Genomic DNA, 16,238 nt, shown 5'->3' with positions numbered 1-16,238 from the left:
TTTAATAGGCTGATTTGTGGTGAAACAAACAATGCATTTTATTAACCAACTAAATGATATTTCGCTTGCAAATCAATGTTCAAATGCTGTCCATTAACATTTAATTTTATTAGTAATTAATTATTAAATATAATAATAAATTAAGTATTAAATATAATTATAATTAATTTATCATTAATCAGTCACAAAACTGGGCAACTATCAAACAGAATGGCACAAACTGAACCCAAAGTCTCTCAGTATATAAGCCACTCACTAGATTTAAAATACATTTCATTAAATGCTGGGAAAACTTTTTAAAAGAGTTAATGGTTCAATCAAAACCTGTACCTTGAAAGTAAGAAAGAAACCAAGTATTTGGGAAGCAAAACCCATGACACATTTTTTTAATCCTCTTAGAGAATAATTAGAATATGCCACCCTTATCCCCTAAAGAGATACACATGGAAGAAATCTAATCTAGTGTTTGTTTGCCCATATGACATGCAGCATATTTTCCTGGGGTTTAATTATATAATTTAAACAATCAAATTGGATGTATGATCCTGTTTTCTAAATAGCATCTAGTGACTTTAAAAATCAACACAAAATTCAAATATAATTTCCCTGAGAGCTGCTACTACCTTTCTTTTGACCATCCTGTGACTTCCAGACCAGAAAACTGAACCAACACAAATAATAAAAGGAATAATAATTAAGCCATGCTCTTTGTTAGGAAATCAGTAACAAAAATTAGTTGCTTATTTGTTGATTTGTTTGTACAATTATACTTTTCCTTCTGGGAATGGATTTTCATTTTTTTCCTATTAGTCATTGACATTCTAGAAGCAAAGGAATTCAAGACACAGTTCTTTCTCAATTACTAGTAAATTCAAGTTTATTACTGTTTTGCAAAAAAGAAAAATCATGTAATTGGTTGATGTTGATGTCAGTTACTTGATAATAAATGAACTGTGAAAGTGAATAGCACCGAATACCATAGGTTTAATATACTTTGAAGGAAATTACATTTGCCTAGTAGAAGGGGCTGCAGGATGACAAAATGAGAGGTTTATTTAGCATCTGGGAGAAGCTTATAAAAGAGCTTAAACCCTCATTCCTTCTAACATCTTAACAGCTGTGCAGTTTCTTACAAGATATGTTTTATCGTTTCAAGAAATGCTGTTAACCTCGCAGTTTTAAAACTGAATGAACAAGGCCTCTTGGACAAATTGAAAAACAAATGGTGGTACGACAAAGGAGAATGTGGCAGCGGGGGAGGTGACTCCAAGGTTAGCCTCAATGTCACCAAGAGCGGGTAACAGTGTGTGAAGTAATAGGTGCATCTGCTAGGAGACGCAATTCAGACCTGCGAATACCATGGCAATTGCCAGTCACGTCCCTTTGCAAACTTAAGTATGCAATTACTGTCAAAGCAAAAATATTTGCAAACAACATCAATTTGGGGACACACTAACAAATCTAACTAAAACAGTTACTGTAAATCTCCAGTTTGGAAGAAGTTACGGCTTGGACATAGTCCTAGGAACCTTGGTGTTGCAGGCTTTTGAAAGTGATGAGGAGAGAGAACAGAAAGGGTCGGTCTGTCCTGTTTTCTTCACCAAAACTGCCACAAAATATTTTTGAATAACAGCAATAGTCTAGCCTCACGTAGACCAGGTACCTTCCAGAAAGACATTTCTCCATGTAAAACTGTCAGGCTTCCATTAAATAGCAAATTACATAACAAATCAAAAGAAATTATATGAACTATACGCTTTTGCCTTCCATAAATGAATCAAACTAAAAAAGATCAGGTTATAAAAACAAGACCAACTCAGCATTATCTTTACTGCATCCATGTCATATTTCCAGCTTCATAAAATAATGTTTTATTTTTATTTCTATGCAATGTCTTTTTAAAAAAGGTATACAGTTAGCAGAAATTATTAACCAGTGTTTCAGAACTCTTCTTCACTAAAGATAGGCTTAAAGCAATCTAGAGATGGGAATATTCTGACTGAATTTCTTTCCTCACATATCTTCAACTGGTATGTAAGAACATTGAAAAATTTTAAATATACATTCTTGTCTTTCTTTTAAATTCTAGAGAACTGCCAGAAACAAGAAATCCTGCTCTTCTTCAGGTTCTTCACTGGGCTACATATTCTCTCACTTGGCTGGCCACCAAGCCCAGAGAATGATGCTCTATTTAAAAAGAGTATCTGTCTATTTTACATATGGTAATGTAAAACCATCAGAGTATTGTAAAGTAATTATCCTCCAATTAAAGTAAATGAATTTTTTTTTTAGAAAAGGAGTATCTGTCAAGGAAACTGCCAACCTCACCCTCTTTCAGTGCTGATAACCTCCCCCTTGATCCTGATCTGAAAAGTCTTTCAAATCAGCTCCCTTGTGCATCCTGCCAGCCCTGTTGCAAGAAGAGAAAGAATAAACTTTGTCAAATGATTATTTTGGCAATAGAAGGAGGCATGAAAGAAGATGAAAAAACAAAATGGTGTGGACACGATTCTCATCATTCATCGACTATCCCGATGGAGAATATGAGCCCCCAAGAGAGTCATCAGGGTTCTACTGAGATGATTCCCCTTTAAGGCACCTCCATTCAAGACACCAACTGTTTGTTTTCTTTAGGAGTGTTAACTCTTTTGTATTTTGGTGCCCCAACTTGCCTAGAACATTCTGGTCATTTTCATGAAATATAAATACATACATATATACACACACAAACAGAAAATTACTCATTTACAATAATAACCTACTCCTCTATGCAAATTAGAAATGTAAGAAAATGTACTCTAATAGAACTAGAGAAAACAAAAATTGAAGATATTCTATTCAATTAGAAAAAGAAATTATTTGCAAATTTATATTTTTGTCACAAATATAAACAAAGTATAACATTGCTTAACAAAGTTTTCCATAAAAGTAAATAATGAATTCCTGTTTTAGTGTACATTAAAGACTCTTTCCACAGAAAAATAAGCAAACAGAAGCAGAAATGTACACATAAAGGAAAAAAGTCTATGTAACAAAAGTTATTTTAATTTATTTAAATAAGGGATTGGACAGCTCAATTGAATTTAATCTATTTACATCCAATACATTGTTTGGTACATAGTGGACACGAAGTAAATATCTTTCGTCTAAATAAATAAATACGAAGCTAACCTTGTAGTTTTCAAAAATCAAACTGCTTGCCCCTGTTACTTTCACCAAACATAAACTCTAAGATAATATTCTAAAATTTTATTTAGATACAAATTTAAGATATGAAAATATTATTTCATATCCTAATAAGTCATTTTCTAAAATGCTATAAAAATTAACATAAAATGCATGCTAATTATTATGTTCTATTTTCCCTCAAAAATTTTGATTTCATACTACAAAAATAATTTTAGTAGGTTGTATACCGATATAATATTTGTCACCAATAGAATGAGTAGTAATAATACCACCCTCAGGAGATGGTGAGGGGCAGGGAGTCCTGGCATGCTGCAGTCCATGCAGTCACAAAGACTCAGACACAACTGGGTAACTGAACAACAATGATTCTGCATCTATTCTAAAAGATGATATTTTTAATGGCCTGACCTAACTTAGAATCGAAGTAAACTTCCAGGAGGCAATTGCTGCTTTTTAATTTTTGTTCTGTACCTTCTTTGGGTGACTGATTTTCTTTTTGAACTTACCTCACCCCTTCCATTTGGTCTGATCCTTATTGAAAAAGGTATAAGGAGGAAAAATGCCGAATTGGAAGATGATGCTGGCTTGTGGGCTTTGATAAGTATCAAGCCAAAGCAGAAGAGAAAATTAAATGCTACCAGTTGATCTACAATGCACATTGTGTACAGTGCACAGAGATCTCATCTCAAGTGCACAGCTATCTGATGTGATCTGACTTTGAGATATACAATCTTAGTAGGAAAAACTTAACTTTCCTAACAGTGACTCATATGGAGAAGGGGAGAAAGCAGGAAAGCTGTACCACACATGAATAGGTTCCAGTGAGGAGCCAACTGATCCACTTGTTATTTACAGGACTGCACAAGGAAAGACATCTCCAGACATTCATACAGTGGCATAATAGTAAAGTTATGCTTTACTACCTATGCATGGCCCAAGTATGAAATCTACCTGGGCCATGCACCAGTATCTGTGGGTGAAAAAAAACAAAAATACGTACTATTCTTTCCATCAAGGAGCTTATGACTTAATATAATCAACAACTAAATTATTTAGAGTCACAGTGACCGCTTCCATTTGCACCCCATGGCTACAAAGTAATCAGCTCAACTGATAGCTATTCCCAGAGCATGACCAAAGTAGCCCTCAACCAGAGGCTCCACAAAATAAATAAGGAAGAAAGTCTGATATGTAAAATGAAAGAGGGTAGAAAGGCATGATTTGGGAAAAGATGAATTTGTTTGTTTGAAAAATTACTCATTTGAATGTTTTTGTGCTGTGGCCATTTTTATGGTCATAAGAAAACCATACTCATTTTTGTGAATAACAGAAATTAGCTAATTGACAGTCAGCCAAATTATAAGTTTCATTGCAGTGCCTAAGACTCATATCCCCTTTGATTAATCTGATATGATTTAGTCTGAGCAAAAACCATACACAGAATTTTATCCCTATTTCTGTGTGAATTGTTTAAACCAGGTTCTAATAGGAAATTTTGGCAATGCTTGTAATCATTAATGACCCATAATGCTAATACTATCTACAAAATTATTGATTTTTTTGTTTGTTTTATACTTTATTCTCCTCATATATGTATACATATATATACATATATAAAATAGACATACTCATAGATATTTATATTAAAGCCATTTTGTAAATGTGATTACCAAATAATGAGTTCTTTAGGATTATAGTAAATCCCATAATATCCAGTTTTTAATTTGCCACTTTAAAGAATACAGCCTGACTTTAAAATATGTTATACTTGCAAATGGCCTTATCCACAGCCATGGAAACCAATGCAATAATAAAGGAATTATGGAAAACATGCATTCATAAGCAGGAAAAAATATATTAAACAAAGATCAGTCAGGAAAGCTAACCCTTAGAGAAGGACTCTCCTAGTAATGAATTCCTTGCTCAGTATCTGACATTCCACCACTTGACCATTAAGTTTGGTTATTGATAAATATCTTATACTCAAAATTCTAATCTAATTTTATCCTCTAAAACCAGAGTACTGGAGTGAATAGCAGAAAGGACAAAGAGGCAAGGGAAAAATGAAGCAGGTAGGAGAAATGATACCTTAGGAAGGGAGAGAGGTAAGTCAAAGGCAGTCTTCATTTAATCCATAGTTTTGCGTTCAGCTGTCCCTCCTGTGAGAAACTTTAAGGAAACTGATTTCAGTTTCCTTCTCTTTTCAGCATTAAATCTTCCTCTTCCCACCACAACGCATTCAAGAAGTGCAATGTGGGCTAATATAATGTACTCTATGCTTGCGTGTTCAGTCGCTTAAATCATGTTCAACTCCTTGTGCCCCCAAGGACTGTAGCCTGCCAGGCTCCTTTGTCCATGGGATTCTCCAGGCAAGAACACTGGAATGGGTTGCCATTTCCTACTCCAACAATGTACTCTGTACATGTGTTAAAAAGGCTTTAGTGGGCTAGCTTGATGACCAAAAAACCTGTAGTATCAGTTTTAAAAAGTGCTTGTCCTGGATTCAAAATAACTCAAATGTAATAATTTTACAGAGCACCTAACCTGAGTCAGATACCCTTGTAAATATTTTACAAAGATGAATGATGTATGTCTTCTATTCTCAAAGTTCACAGTTCACCAATCAACACGCGGGTGTGGTTTTATAACAATCACTTAATAAATGGAAGTGGTAGATGCACGTGGAGGTGGGGAGGTTATAGATAGTAAAATCTAGATTAACTGGGGCTAACCAAGGACTCCAGTTAACTATAATCCTCACCTCACCCCACCCCCAAACTCAGTTTTTAGTACAAAGTTTTAAATCATGCTAACATTAGATTTTAATCCAAAAAATAATATAATATTCTAGGAATGTGGCAATTGCATATTTTTAATTGACCAATAAACCTTGTAAGATCTTATAACATTGATACAAAAATTAAATTGAATTCAAAAACCGTACCAATAAAAAGAAAAACATATTTTAGAAACTTTTCAGAACCAACAATATCTTTAAAAAGTGAACTTTAATTTAACTGTTAATCACAAAACTCGATACACCAGAAATTCCTACTTCTTGAGTCTTCTGTTGTTAATACTTTTAATTACACAGGCTATGAAAGTAGACCATTACAAACCCTGATTCAGCTCCTTCCTAGATGTGCCTAGATGAGTTAACCTTTCTGTGTTTTGATTTCCTCATTTGTAAAACACAGGTGATAATAGCAACTAAACATGTAAAATACTTTTAATAGTCCCTTGATATGTAGTAAGTGCTCAGTGAGTGTTAGGAATCATCATCAGCATCATTATTAGTGCATTACCTAGTTGTGTAGATAGGTTTGTGGAATTAATTCCCTTGTATCCAAATAGATACATACTGTGTTTCTCCAAATGGATTCAACATTTCCTAGAAGTGAGGCGTTAGGTGATACAGCCAGACAAAATGATTGTGGCAGTCCTAAAAATGTCAAGAGAAATGCAAGCAGTCGCTCTTTGAATGTTTGTAAAAAGCAAAAAGAAATGAAAACCAAACAACCACAGAAACAGAATAATAATATCTGTTGTTATAATAACAACAGAAGGTCCTACGTGTTACTGCTTGCCACATATCTCCTTAGTCTTTATTCTACACACACAGAGGTTGACATGGGAATGAAAGAAGAATTCTTAGATTCCTCAGGACACTGATACTGACTAAGCAGTGAACATTTCCTCTCTGAGACTCCTTGTATAATATTTAGGATTGAAGGACTCAAAGACAATAGAAAAAATAAAAGAAATTTTATAGTATGAGGAGTCTATTTATAAAAATCTTGGTTATTCCTCATCTATCATATATTTGTTGGCAAGAATTTATAGAGTATAAAATAGTCACCGCACTTCAGAGTATATTCATATGGTAGATTTAAGATAGATGAAAATTATTTCTGGTGATATTTAAGTTAAATACTGCAATTCAGAAGGAAAGTATCAGTACTGGCTTACACTTTAAAATAATGATTTACGTATTTGTCTTATAAGGACTTTCCTCTGCATGAGGTGCCTCTGTCAGTAACGCTTGAATCAGAATCACCCTCCTCTTTAAATTAGGTCTTGGTTGAGAGTGGCAGAGAAGTCAATTTAATGATGGATACTGTAGACAGAGTTTTAAAGCATAAAGCAAAATTCTACTAGCTGAATAATGATGCCTGCAAGAAACCAGTCCTATCTAGCTTCTATTTTTTTAAGTCTGTCAACCAATAGCCACTTTTGAAGAGAGATTCTAGATTTTGAATGACTGTACATTTATGGTGGGAAAATTGAAAATGCTGAAGAAACCCAATCCAGGCTAATAGTTTTGGATTCACAGTAATTGCATACATTTTATTTAAAAATCCTCCCTAGCAGTATGTGCCTGTTACCTAAAGCGATGGAGCAGGCCCCAGTTTTATGTCTGATTCGAAACCTGGGCCTACAGTACAAGACATAACACCTACTGTGGCCTCTGCTCTGTCACTTTGCCATGCGATTCTAATGTAGTTTTACTTGAATAACATAAAATAACATATATAATGTTATTTATGTTATTTTCCACGTGAAGAACTCCTGTAAACCTTGCCGTTTTGAAACTCAGTGAGGCAGGCGTCTTAGACAAGCTGAAAAACAAATGGTGGTACGATAAAGGTGAATGTGGACCCAAGGACTCTGGAAGCAAGGTCAGTCACTGCAGTTCGGGGCCTCCTCTTGTGTTCACAAAGCAGTAAATGGGAGCAATTGTCAAGAGTATATGGAAACAGTAAAAACTAAATGTTTCTCTATACCTATCTAAACTAGAAACTAATGCAATGATTGAAGCCACAGGGATTATCTTTTCAGAAAATTGCAAACTGCTCCCCAATATTAAGGCTTTTAAATAACCTTAAATTAACTGTAAAAATATATAAAATAATAAAACTCCTATATTATTCTCAAATATACGTACCACTAATAACAGTAGTGCTTTCAGGTTTGATTTTTGTTTATTTGTTTTGGAGGCAAAGAACATCAAATCTATTATTTCAAGAACTGATATATTCTCAAAACAGGAAATGGGAAATTAATCAGTAGTCTTCTACAGAAAGAAAATTTTAAATATTAAATGTTTCTTATTCAGAAGTTCAGTCTTTTGTCACTGTTTTGCCAATCATTCCACTTTAGTTTGAAGATGACCTGTTATATTTTTGTTCTGACAGATAAACAGAGTAAAATTTTCCAATTCTGTTCTATCAAAATTATTTTAATAAATCAATGTTTATGAATAATACCCTCAACTTCTAAGATCTCATTCATGCAGAGATCTTATATCAATAATTTTTAGAACAATACAGGAATTTATAAGTCTGATTCTGTTAAATACAAATGAAACTAGTGTTACAGTTATGTTTTCATTTAAAGAACAAAATGTAGAAGTTTATCAGTGAATCTAAATACCTATATAAATTAATAGGACATAATGCCTGAAAGCCATGGTTGAAGATTCTTGAAATATTTTTTCTGTATCTTCTTTTAGAAATAAAAAATTTATTAGCTATCCTATGACATTAAATAAGTGACTTACAAATATAGGAAAACTTCAGTTAATTTAAGAAAGAGATAAACTAATATTAACTGATCTCCTTTCAAGCATCTCCCTGTTTTAATCACTTTTGTCTGCCTTTGAACCAGAGTGGAATGAGAGAAGCTTGGCCAAATAATGAAAAAGCTATTTCAAACCCTTATGTAAAGTCAGAGAAGCACAAGTACTTAATTTTTAAAATGAAGTTACCCTAAATTTCTGGTCTAATCAGTTGATATCATGGCTAAGTTGATATAGTGTACATAATACTTATTTAAGTTAAACATTCTCATAATAAAACTAATTAAGTTTGCAGAAGACACACAACTGAGATGATGGCCTCAGGGCATTCTTCAGGTAGTCAACCTAAAATACCTACTCAAATAGTTTTATATAATATATATTTACAATTTATGAAAAATATGAATTATTGTTATAATTTTAATATCTTCCAATAATATGCTTTACTATTTCTGAATTTATTATAAAATAAAATGTATATGAAAGCTCTGGAGAATATATGTCTAAAATATTAACTGATTAAGCATTTTAAAGTGAAATAGAATCATATTTTAAAATCAATAAAAATAGTTTTAACTCTGTCCACAAATGACTTATTTCTCAATTGATCATGGAAATATTTGTATATTTTTTTAAAGTTACCAATGTGCTGCATACATAGTTATTCCTAAATAGTATATAATATGTTAAAGTGCCACTTTCCAGCAGATTTCCCAAACAAATGTGACTAAAACAGCAAATAACATGTACCTACACTATTTGCATATATCTGGTAAATTCATGATGAACAAGATGTGAAACTGCTAGCTTAAAGTCCCTTACTTCTTTAAGTAGGAAACATGAAGTTAGCTTTATTCAAGAGAAATATCAAACATTAAAAATGCTTTAATGGAAGGAAAGGGAAAAGTTTCCCTTCTCATGTAATTGGGTTTTAAGCATGTCATTTTCAAACTTAATAATAAGCCCACTTCTGCTACCCTATGCTTATATATGGTTAAGTATAGTGCTCTTCTTTATATAGTTAACAATGATAAAATGTTACAGATTTTATTGAATGCAATTACACACAATTTATTGGTTATCATCATAATTTCATTTCTCTCAAGAACTGTAAGCTTTATGTTTAAATTCATAGTGTTACACTAGTGACTTATACATGTTAAATAATTTCAGGTTAAATTAGGCATTGACTTTAATTAGCTGTTTGGATTTTATGTGTTCTTTCACCTTCTGGATGTGACTTTCCATAGTTAACTGAGATGTCTTTATCCCCCCAGGACAAGACGAGTGCCTTGAGCCTGAGCAACGTAGCAGGCGTCTTCTACATTCTGGTTGGCGGCTTGGGCTTGGCAATGCTGGTGGCTTTGATAGAGTTCTGTTACAAGTCCAGGGCAGAAGCGAAGAGAATGAAGGTGGCAAAGAGTGCACAGACTTTTAACCCAACTTCCTCGCAGAATACCCAGAATTTAGCAACCTATAGAGAAGGTTACAACGTATATGGAACCGAAAGTATTAAAATTTAGGGGTAGGACGTAGGGCCACTACAGTGAGTGGGTGATGCATTCTGTAAATGGAGTGTTGTGACCTGTCTGTCCAGTGATGGTACTGCTTGCTTCTAATTTAGAGCTTTATATTTTTGAAAACTTCAGTGCAAAGTGGTTCAGTTTTCTTTGGCTGCAGATGTACCGTTCAAAACTTTATGTTACCAATAGATATCTGCATTGAAAGGGTTTGAAAGACAAATAAACCTCCAGAATTGCTCTGTAAAATGATTTAAATGGTATATTCTATCTGAAAATTGGGGGAAATTTGAAATTAGATCTGAATTTTCTTGTACACAGAACAGGCTTGTCTTCTCTGGAACAATCTAATGCTAACAAAATAAGCATAAATTTTTTTCAAATTATCAAAGCCTAGACAGTTGCCTATTTTGATAAGGATGTGTTGTTCTCTGAGAAAATACATGTAAAATCTCCAAGGCACACTGTAAGCACTCGGTGAGTTTTATCCCCTCTTCTGGTTTCTTTTACATTACCCATCTTTCTATATTTTTAGAGGGAAACCCCGAAGTTTGCTCATCTGGCAGCAGTCCTTGAACCAGACCTTAGGCAGGAGTGACCATCAGAATACTGACTACAATTCACACTTATTAGATGAAATTCAACTTTCATTTTCACAACATCACTAAAGTGAATAAACGTTTTAGGCAATTTATCCATCAAAAATGTCAGCAACATATTTTCTTTAGGAGAGACACAGTAAAAATAAAACTTGCAGTGAGTTTTTATTGACTTTTGTTTTCATTTCAACTGCTTTTGAGTGAGCCAGATCTTCTCACCATGTGACAATAAAAAAATTATAAGCATTCAGTGAAACACAGGATGAAGTTCATTTTTTAAGACTCTAAATGTCCAGTGCTTTTTCCTTTTGATGATAGAAAATGAATTTAAAATAAGATCTAGAAGCATTTGTTGTTGCTTTTCTTAAAATCAGGCCTCTAAAACCCATTTTCTGAAATTGTATATAAGAGCCATTCTATTACAATGATAAGTGGAAATTTGAACCCGCAGAGACATTTAGTGCCTGAGGTATCCTAGAGTCAAACCCAAGAATTTTTCTAATAATATGTACACCTGAAGTTATGCCAGATAAATGTGCTCAATTTTTATATTTATATATTTTAAAAAGCTATTGAGAGAGTTCCCTGGTAGCCTAGTGCCTGGTAATTAGGATTCCAGGCTGTCACAGTGGTGGCCCAGCCAGGTTCAGTCCCTGGTAGGTGTATTGAGATCCTTCAGGTCAGGTGGCACAGCCCAAAAAAAACTACTGAAATACTTGTTAGTATCTCAAAGCAAAGAACAAAAGCTATGCCTTTAAATCAAGATCTAATTGCTTTTATCCATAATCTAGAAATAGAAGAGTGACTGAGTGCAATTGCACATAGACAAGCCCAAAGTTTTTCTTTCAAAATTTTGTGGAAAGAATAAATTATGAAATTGTCAATTCACTCAGATCAGAATGTTTAGAGCATGTCTTTTCTAATAGCAGAAAAGCAAACTGATAAGGTCAAGGTTTCTTAGTCATTATAGTAATGCTTTCATCTTAATATTTACAGAACTGAGGAGAGATTTTTCCAAACAGAAAAATGATATGTGACAAGTTTAGAGCCAATTATTTGGACTTCATTCTGCAATGAATTTCATAGGATATATTTTTAAAGTTTCCTTTAGCATAGCAAATGCATTCCAGAAAAATTCTAGATATGCTCACATATGACAGTTCAATACAAAGTCCTGGGGAATTTCTAGAAAGAGATATGCATTTTTATAGGAAAGACTTAATGGCATTCAGAGCAAATTAAATGATATGCGCTTGTAGGGATTTGAGAGTAAGCATTTTTAACTGTACTCCCATATTACATGGCTTTTTCCTTTCAAAAATTCTACTGAGCATAATTATGAAAATGACTGATAATTTAGATAATATTTAGTGTCAGAATTTCAAAAACAAATCTGAATGTCTACTCTAAAAGTAATCATCTCTCAAGGGAACACATAAATAAAGTTACAGCTGTTGCCACAATGATCCAGCCAGACTCACTATATGGTAAATTTATAAGAAACTTTCCTAGTTTGAGTAGTCTCAACAAGGTCGCATAAAGATGAACAGAAATGACATTTTATATAAGAAGCAGGAGCTTTAAGTGTAGAATATAAGAATGCTGAGAACTAAGAACACGAAGATTTAAAGAGAGAATAAGCAGTTGGCAGAATTATCAGCACTCAATTGCATTAATCTATAGAGGAGAGATTACTTGAGAGTATATGGAATCCTTCCCATTTTTGATATTTTCATTTCCTTATAAAGGCAATCAAGAAAATAAAAGGAAGAAACAGATTTTATGACAAATCTTCCTGAACAGTCACAATGCTTTTATTACGTATTAATTAGTATTAATAAACACTAAATTCAAAAAAATAATAATAATAAAATAAACACTAAATTCCCTCTTCAAAAAATCAAAACTAATAGATTTGTTACATAATTGTTTTAATTAATATTAAATGTTGAAAAGGAATCTGAAGAAACAAATTCAGACTATCATCTTGCTTGGTTTGTTTTAATTTAGTGATGAGTAGTTTCTAGAGAGATTGTCTCCTGACTCCTGATTATAAAGATAAATAGATTTTAATTTTTGAGACTGTTCACTAAAGGCAAACTATAATAATAACCTTGGTGTTTATCATAGATATGTCAGTAGCATTTTGACTTCAAGTTTCTGAAATTATCAGGGTAAATGATCATTAAACATTTTCATTATAACATTTTTTAATCCAATTTTTATTTCATATTTAATATATCATTATTCTAATATTTAAGGTACAAGGCAGAATAAATACAAGGATGAAACTTCCAAAAGAACTGGGTAAACTTAAATTCACAGCAAGGAATTAAGATATAATATGAATTATGAGAAAATTATGATCTAAACTACAACAGACTTCGGGAATATCTCCTTTACCTTATTTTCCTTGAGTTAACATTAAAATTCAGCAACCAGAAAGAATTTAAAGGCATGAATGAACAGTCAGTAGATTTCAATAATAATGCTGCCTGTTTCTCCTCAGTGTAGTATTATTACCTGCTACCTAATATGACAGAGCAAGAATATAATGAGAATTTCAAAGACCTGACCCCATAACATCAATCTGGGAAGTTTCCCAGTGATGACCATTCAATGAAGCATTGAAACATGCCCCCTTTCAGTGCACTTCCCTTTAAGAACTTAAAGCTTCTTAAAATATGAGAGTTAACTTCCATTATAGGCATAGAATGAACTTTATGTGACTGATTTGCCTTTCTATAGCAGCTTTAGTGAATGAGTGAAAGCATCTGTGGATAGATCTGTGTTCTAAAAACAAGATCTGTTATAGTCTACATAAAGTTCCCTTAGACAATTCATCATGATTTTAAGAGTACAATCATTTGACTGTTAAGATATTTTCTAACAGAAAAAAAGAAAAGATACAAAGAAAGATTGTTGTCAAACCTAAGGAACCTTCTAAGTTCAACTGGAAATACTAGGGTGTAGAGTGCAGCAAGTTAAAAGATATGTCCTGCCCAGATTTGCCAAACAAAATCTTGCAGGATTTTAGAAAATTAGTTCTTAAACAGGACCAGTAACTCTGAGTGATTTATTCTTCCAGGTCGTTGAGCTTCTTTTTCCTGTGAAAAGTAGTTTTAATGTGACCAAAAGAGTATGGGGGAAAAATGCAGATGTCTAATTATTGATATTTTGGTGTTTGTTGTGTCATATTTTGCTGAAAAGACAGAAATATTGTAACACTCCGCATTCTTTCTGTTTCCTTTTCATGCAACCCAGCTGACCTTTTCTGAAGCCATAAGAAACAAAGCCAGATTATCCATCACTGGGAGTGTGGGTGAAAACGGTCGCGTCTTGACACCCGACTGCCCAAAGGCTGTACACACTGGAACTACAATTAGACAAAGTTCAGGATTGGCTGTCATTGCATCGGACCTTCCATAAAAACCAAAAAAATAATTGAGTGCCTTAATTAAACTGTGTTTGTGACTGATGGAAACGCAGCCCTGAGGGACAGGCTAAGCGCAGGTCTTCGCTCAAACAATCCTTTGGCTGAGAGCGGGAAGTTCGTCCTAAGGCGCCAAACATCAGCAACGTGTGCATGAGCTCAGCTCGGAAACCCAAACTCAGATTTTATATCAGGAAAACTCACAATTTAGATTTTTTTTTTCGGGTAGTGGGGGTGGGTGGGGAGCTGGGATGGGTGTATCAACAGCAACAAATTTCACCTGAGTGGACTTAAAAACTAATCAGACATGCAAGTTAGCACATTAAAGTGTGAAGTTCTTGCTCAGAAAGGCCTCAGTCTTCACTTCAAGGCATAAAATAGTTATAGAAGTCAATGAATGCGCTAACCTGTGTCTCCAGAACACCCATATATTCAATGGAAGACTATCCAGCTGAGAAAACAAATCACTATACTCTGACAAAAAATAATAAACAAACATGTAAATCCTGTGAAAAAAAAAAAACTTAAAGAAAATAATTACACTTACTTTGGAGAAAACAAATACTGAAACATGCTTGCTTTTTAACTGACATAAATTCAGTAGAGGACAACACAATTCTTTTTTCTAACCATCTTAGGGAAAAATACATTGCAATAATTGAAATAAATGCCATCACTGTAATAAACTTTAGAGACTTTTTTTAAAATAAAAGTTGTTGGTAATTTTGTTTGCCATAACCTTCACTCTGTCACATGAGTCAGTGTCCACAGATTGCATTTGTCTCACTACCAGGAACAAAATGAAGACAACATTAACGTAAAATCATCAGTCTACAATGTAGAATCAGAAGATACTATGGGTCATTTATGTTATCAATATTATTTATAATCTTGTTCTGTGTACAAAATTGTGGTTTTTGTACCCACCAAAAAGAATAAACAATATTTACATTCTTACAATATTTACAGAGCTTAAAGTTTTTTCTTATCATTATAAAAGTTATTTGAGAAATTATGAGACTATGGGTGGAATAGTAAAAGTAAACTGTGGGCCATATTGGAAAATGTATCTAGCCCTTATTATTTTTGCATAATAAGCTAATTTTTTACACAGATCTTTGCCTCATTAGCAGTTGAATTGTCAAAGATGGAATGTTTGAATTGGGGAATTTAATCATTGTCATAATAACAACATACCCCATAATCATGTACTGAAATTTTACTTGGCTGTATTTTGCTGCATAAAATAATGTGTCTCTTGAGCTTCTCTCCCCATTCCATATAAATCATTTGAAGGCACTGATCATAGTTTGTGGTAGAAACATAAGAAGAATTAGTCTTTATTTGTACATGATTTTTGTTATACATGATTATTTACAAAAATCACCTTAGTTATGTAGGGATTAAATTAACTCAGTTCAAAAGAAAGCTTAGATCATTTGACATAGTAAGTACAATATGGATAAACATTGCAACACTTAGAGATCTTGGCAGAAAGCACAAGATAAGATGATTTTGGAAGTTTGGCCTTGAAGGATGAGTTGAGTTTCATAGGTGTTGAAAGCCTTACAGGTGAGCAATGACCCAATACGTAGCTTGGCAATGGACTGTTTCGAGAGTATATGCAACAGGAAGGGCTGGAGAGAAATGGTTGTGATATCATGGACGATGAAATTGGAAAAGGTGAAAGACTGATTACCTTGCTTCAATTCTCAAGATTCCCACCCCCCATTCAATTCCTGTGCTGCAGTAAGAGCAATCCTAAAAAGCGCAAATCTGATAACGCATGCACACGCATGCGTGTGCACACACATACACACACACAGAGTTCCCTCAGGAAAAATTGCAAGCTCTTGAGCAAAACAAATGAGTCACTTTATAACCTGACCCTTACTTATTTCTTCCATGAACTCTTTCAC

General features: G+C 33.5%; 1 protein-coding gene across 1 annotated transcript in view; it reads left to right on the top strand.

The window, feature by feature from the left end:
* GRIA4 (glutamate ionotropic receptor AMPA type subunit 4) overlaps positions 1-15,480 on the top strand; it is a 412,492-nt gene extending 397,012 nt beyond the window's left edge. Inside the window, exons 13-15 of the mRNA XM_061154923.1 lie at positions 1,157-1,271; positions 10,045-10,179; positions 14,151-15,480. Of these exons, the coding sequence (XP_061010906.1) occupies positions 1,157-1,271; positions 10,045-10,179; positions 14,151-14,315 (415 nt within the window). The 3' untranslated portion in view covers positions 14,316-15,480. The remainder of the gene's footprint in view (positions 1-1,156; positions 1,272-10,044; positions 10,180-14,150) is intronic.
* Positions 15,481-16,238: the final 758 nt, after the last annotated feature.

The sequence above is a fragment of the Dama dama genome, chromosome 1 (genome assembly GCF_033118175.1).
Source record: "Dama dama isolate Ldn47 chromosome 1, ASM3311817v1, whole genome shotgun sequence".
Taxonomy (NCBI): domain Eukaryota; kingdom Metazoa; phylum Chordata; class Mammalia; order Artiodactyla; family Cervidae; genus Dama; species Dama dama.
This window is presented reverse-complemented; position numbering and strand designations above follow the sequence as displayed.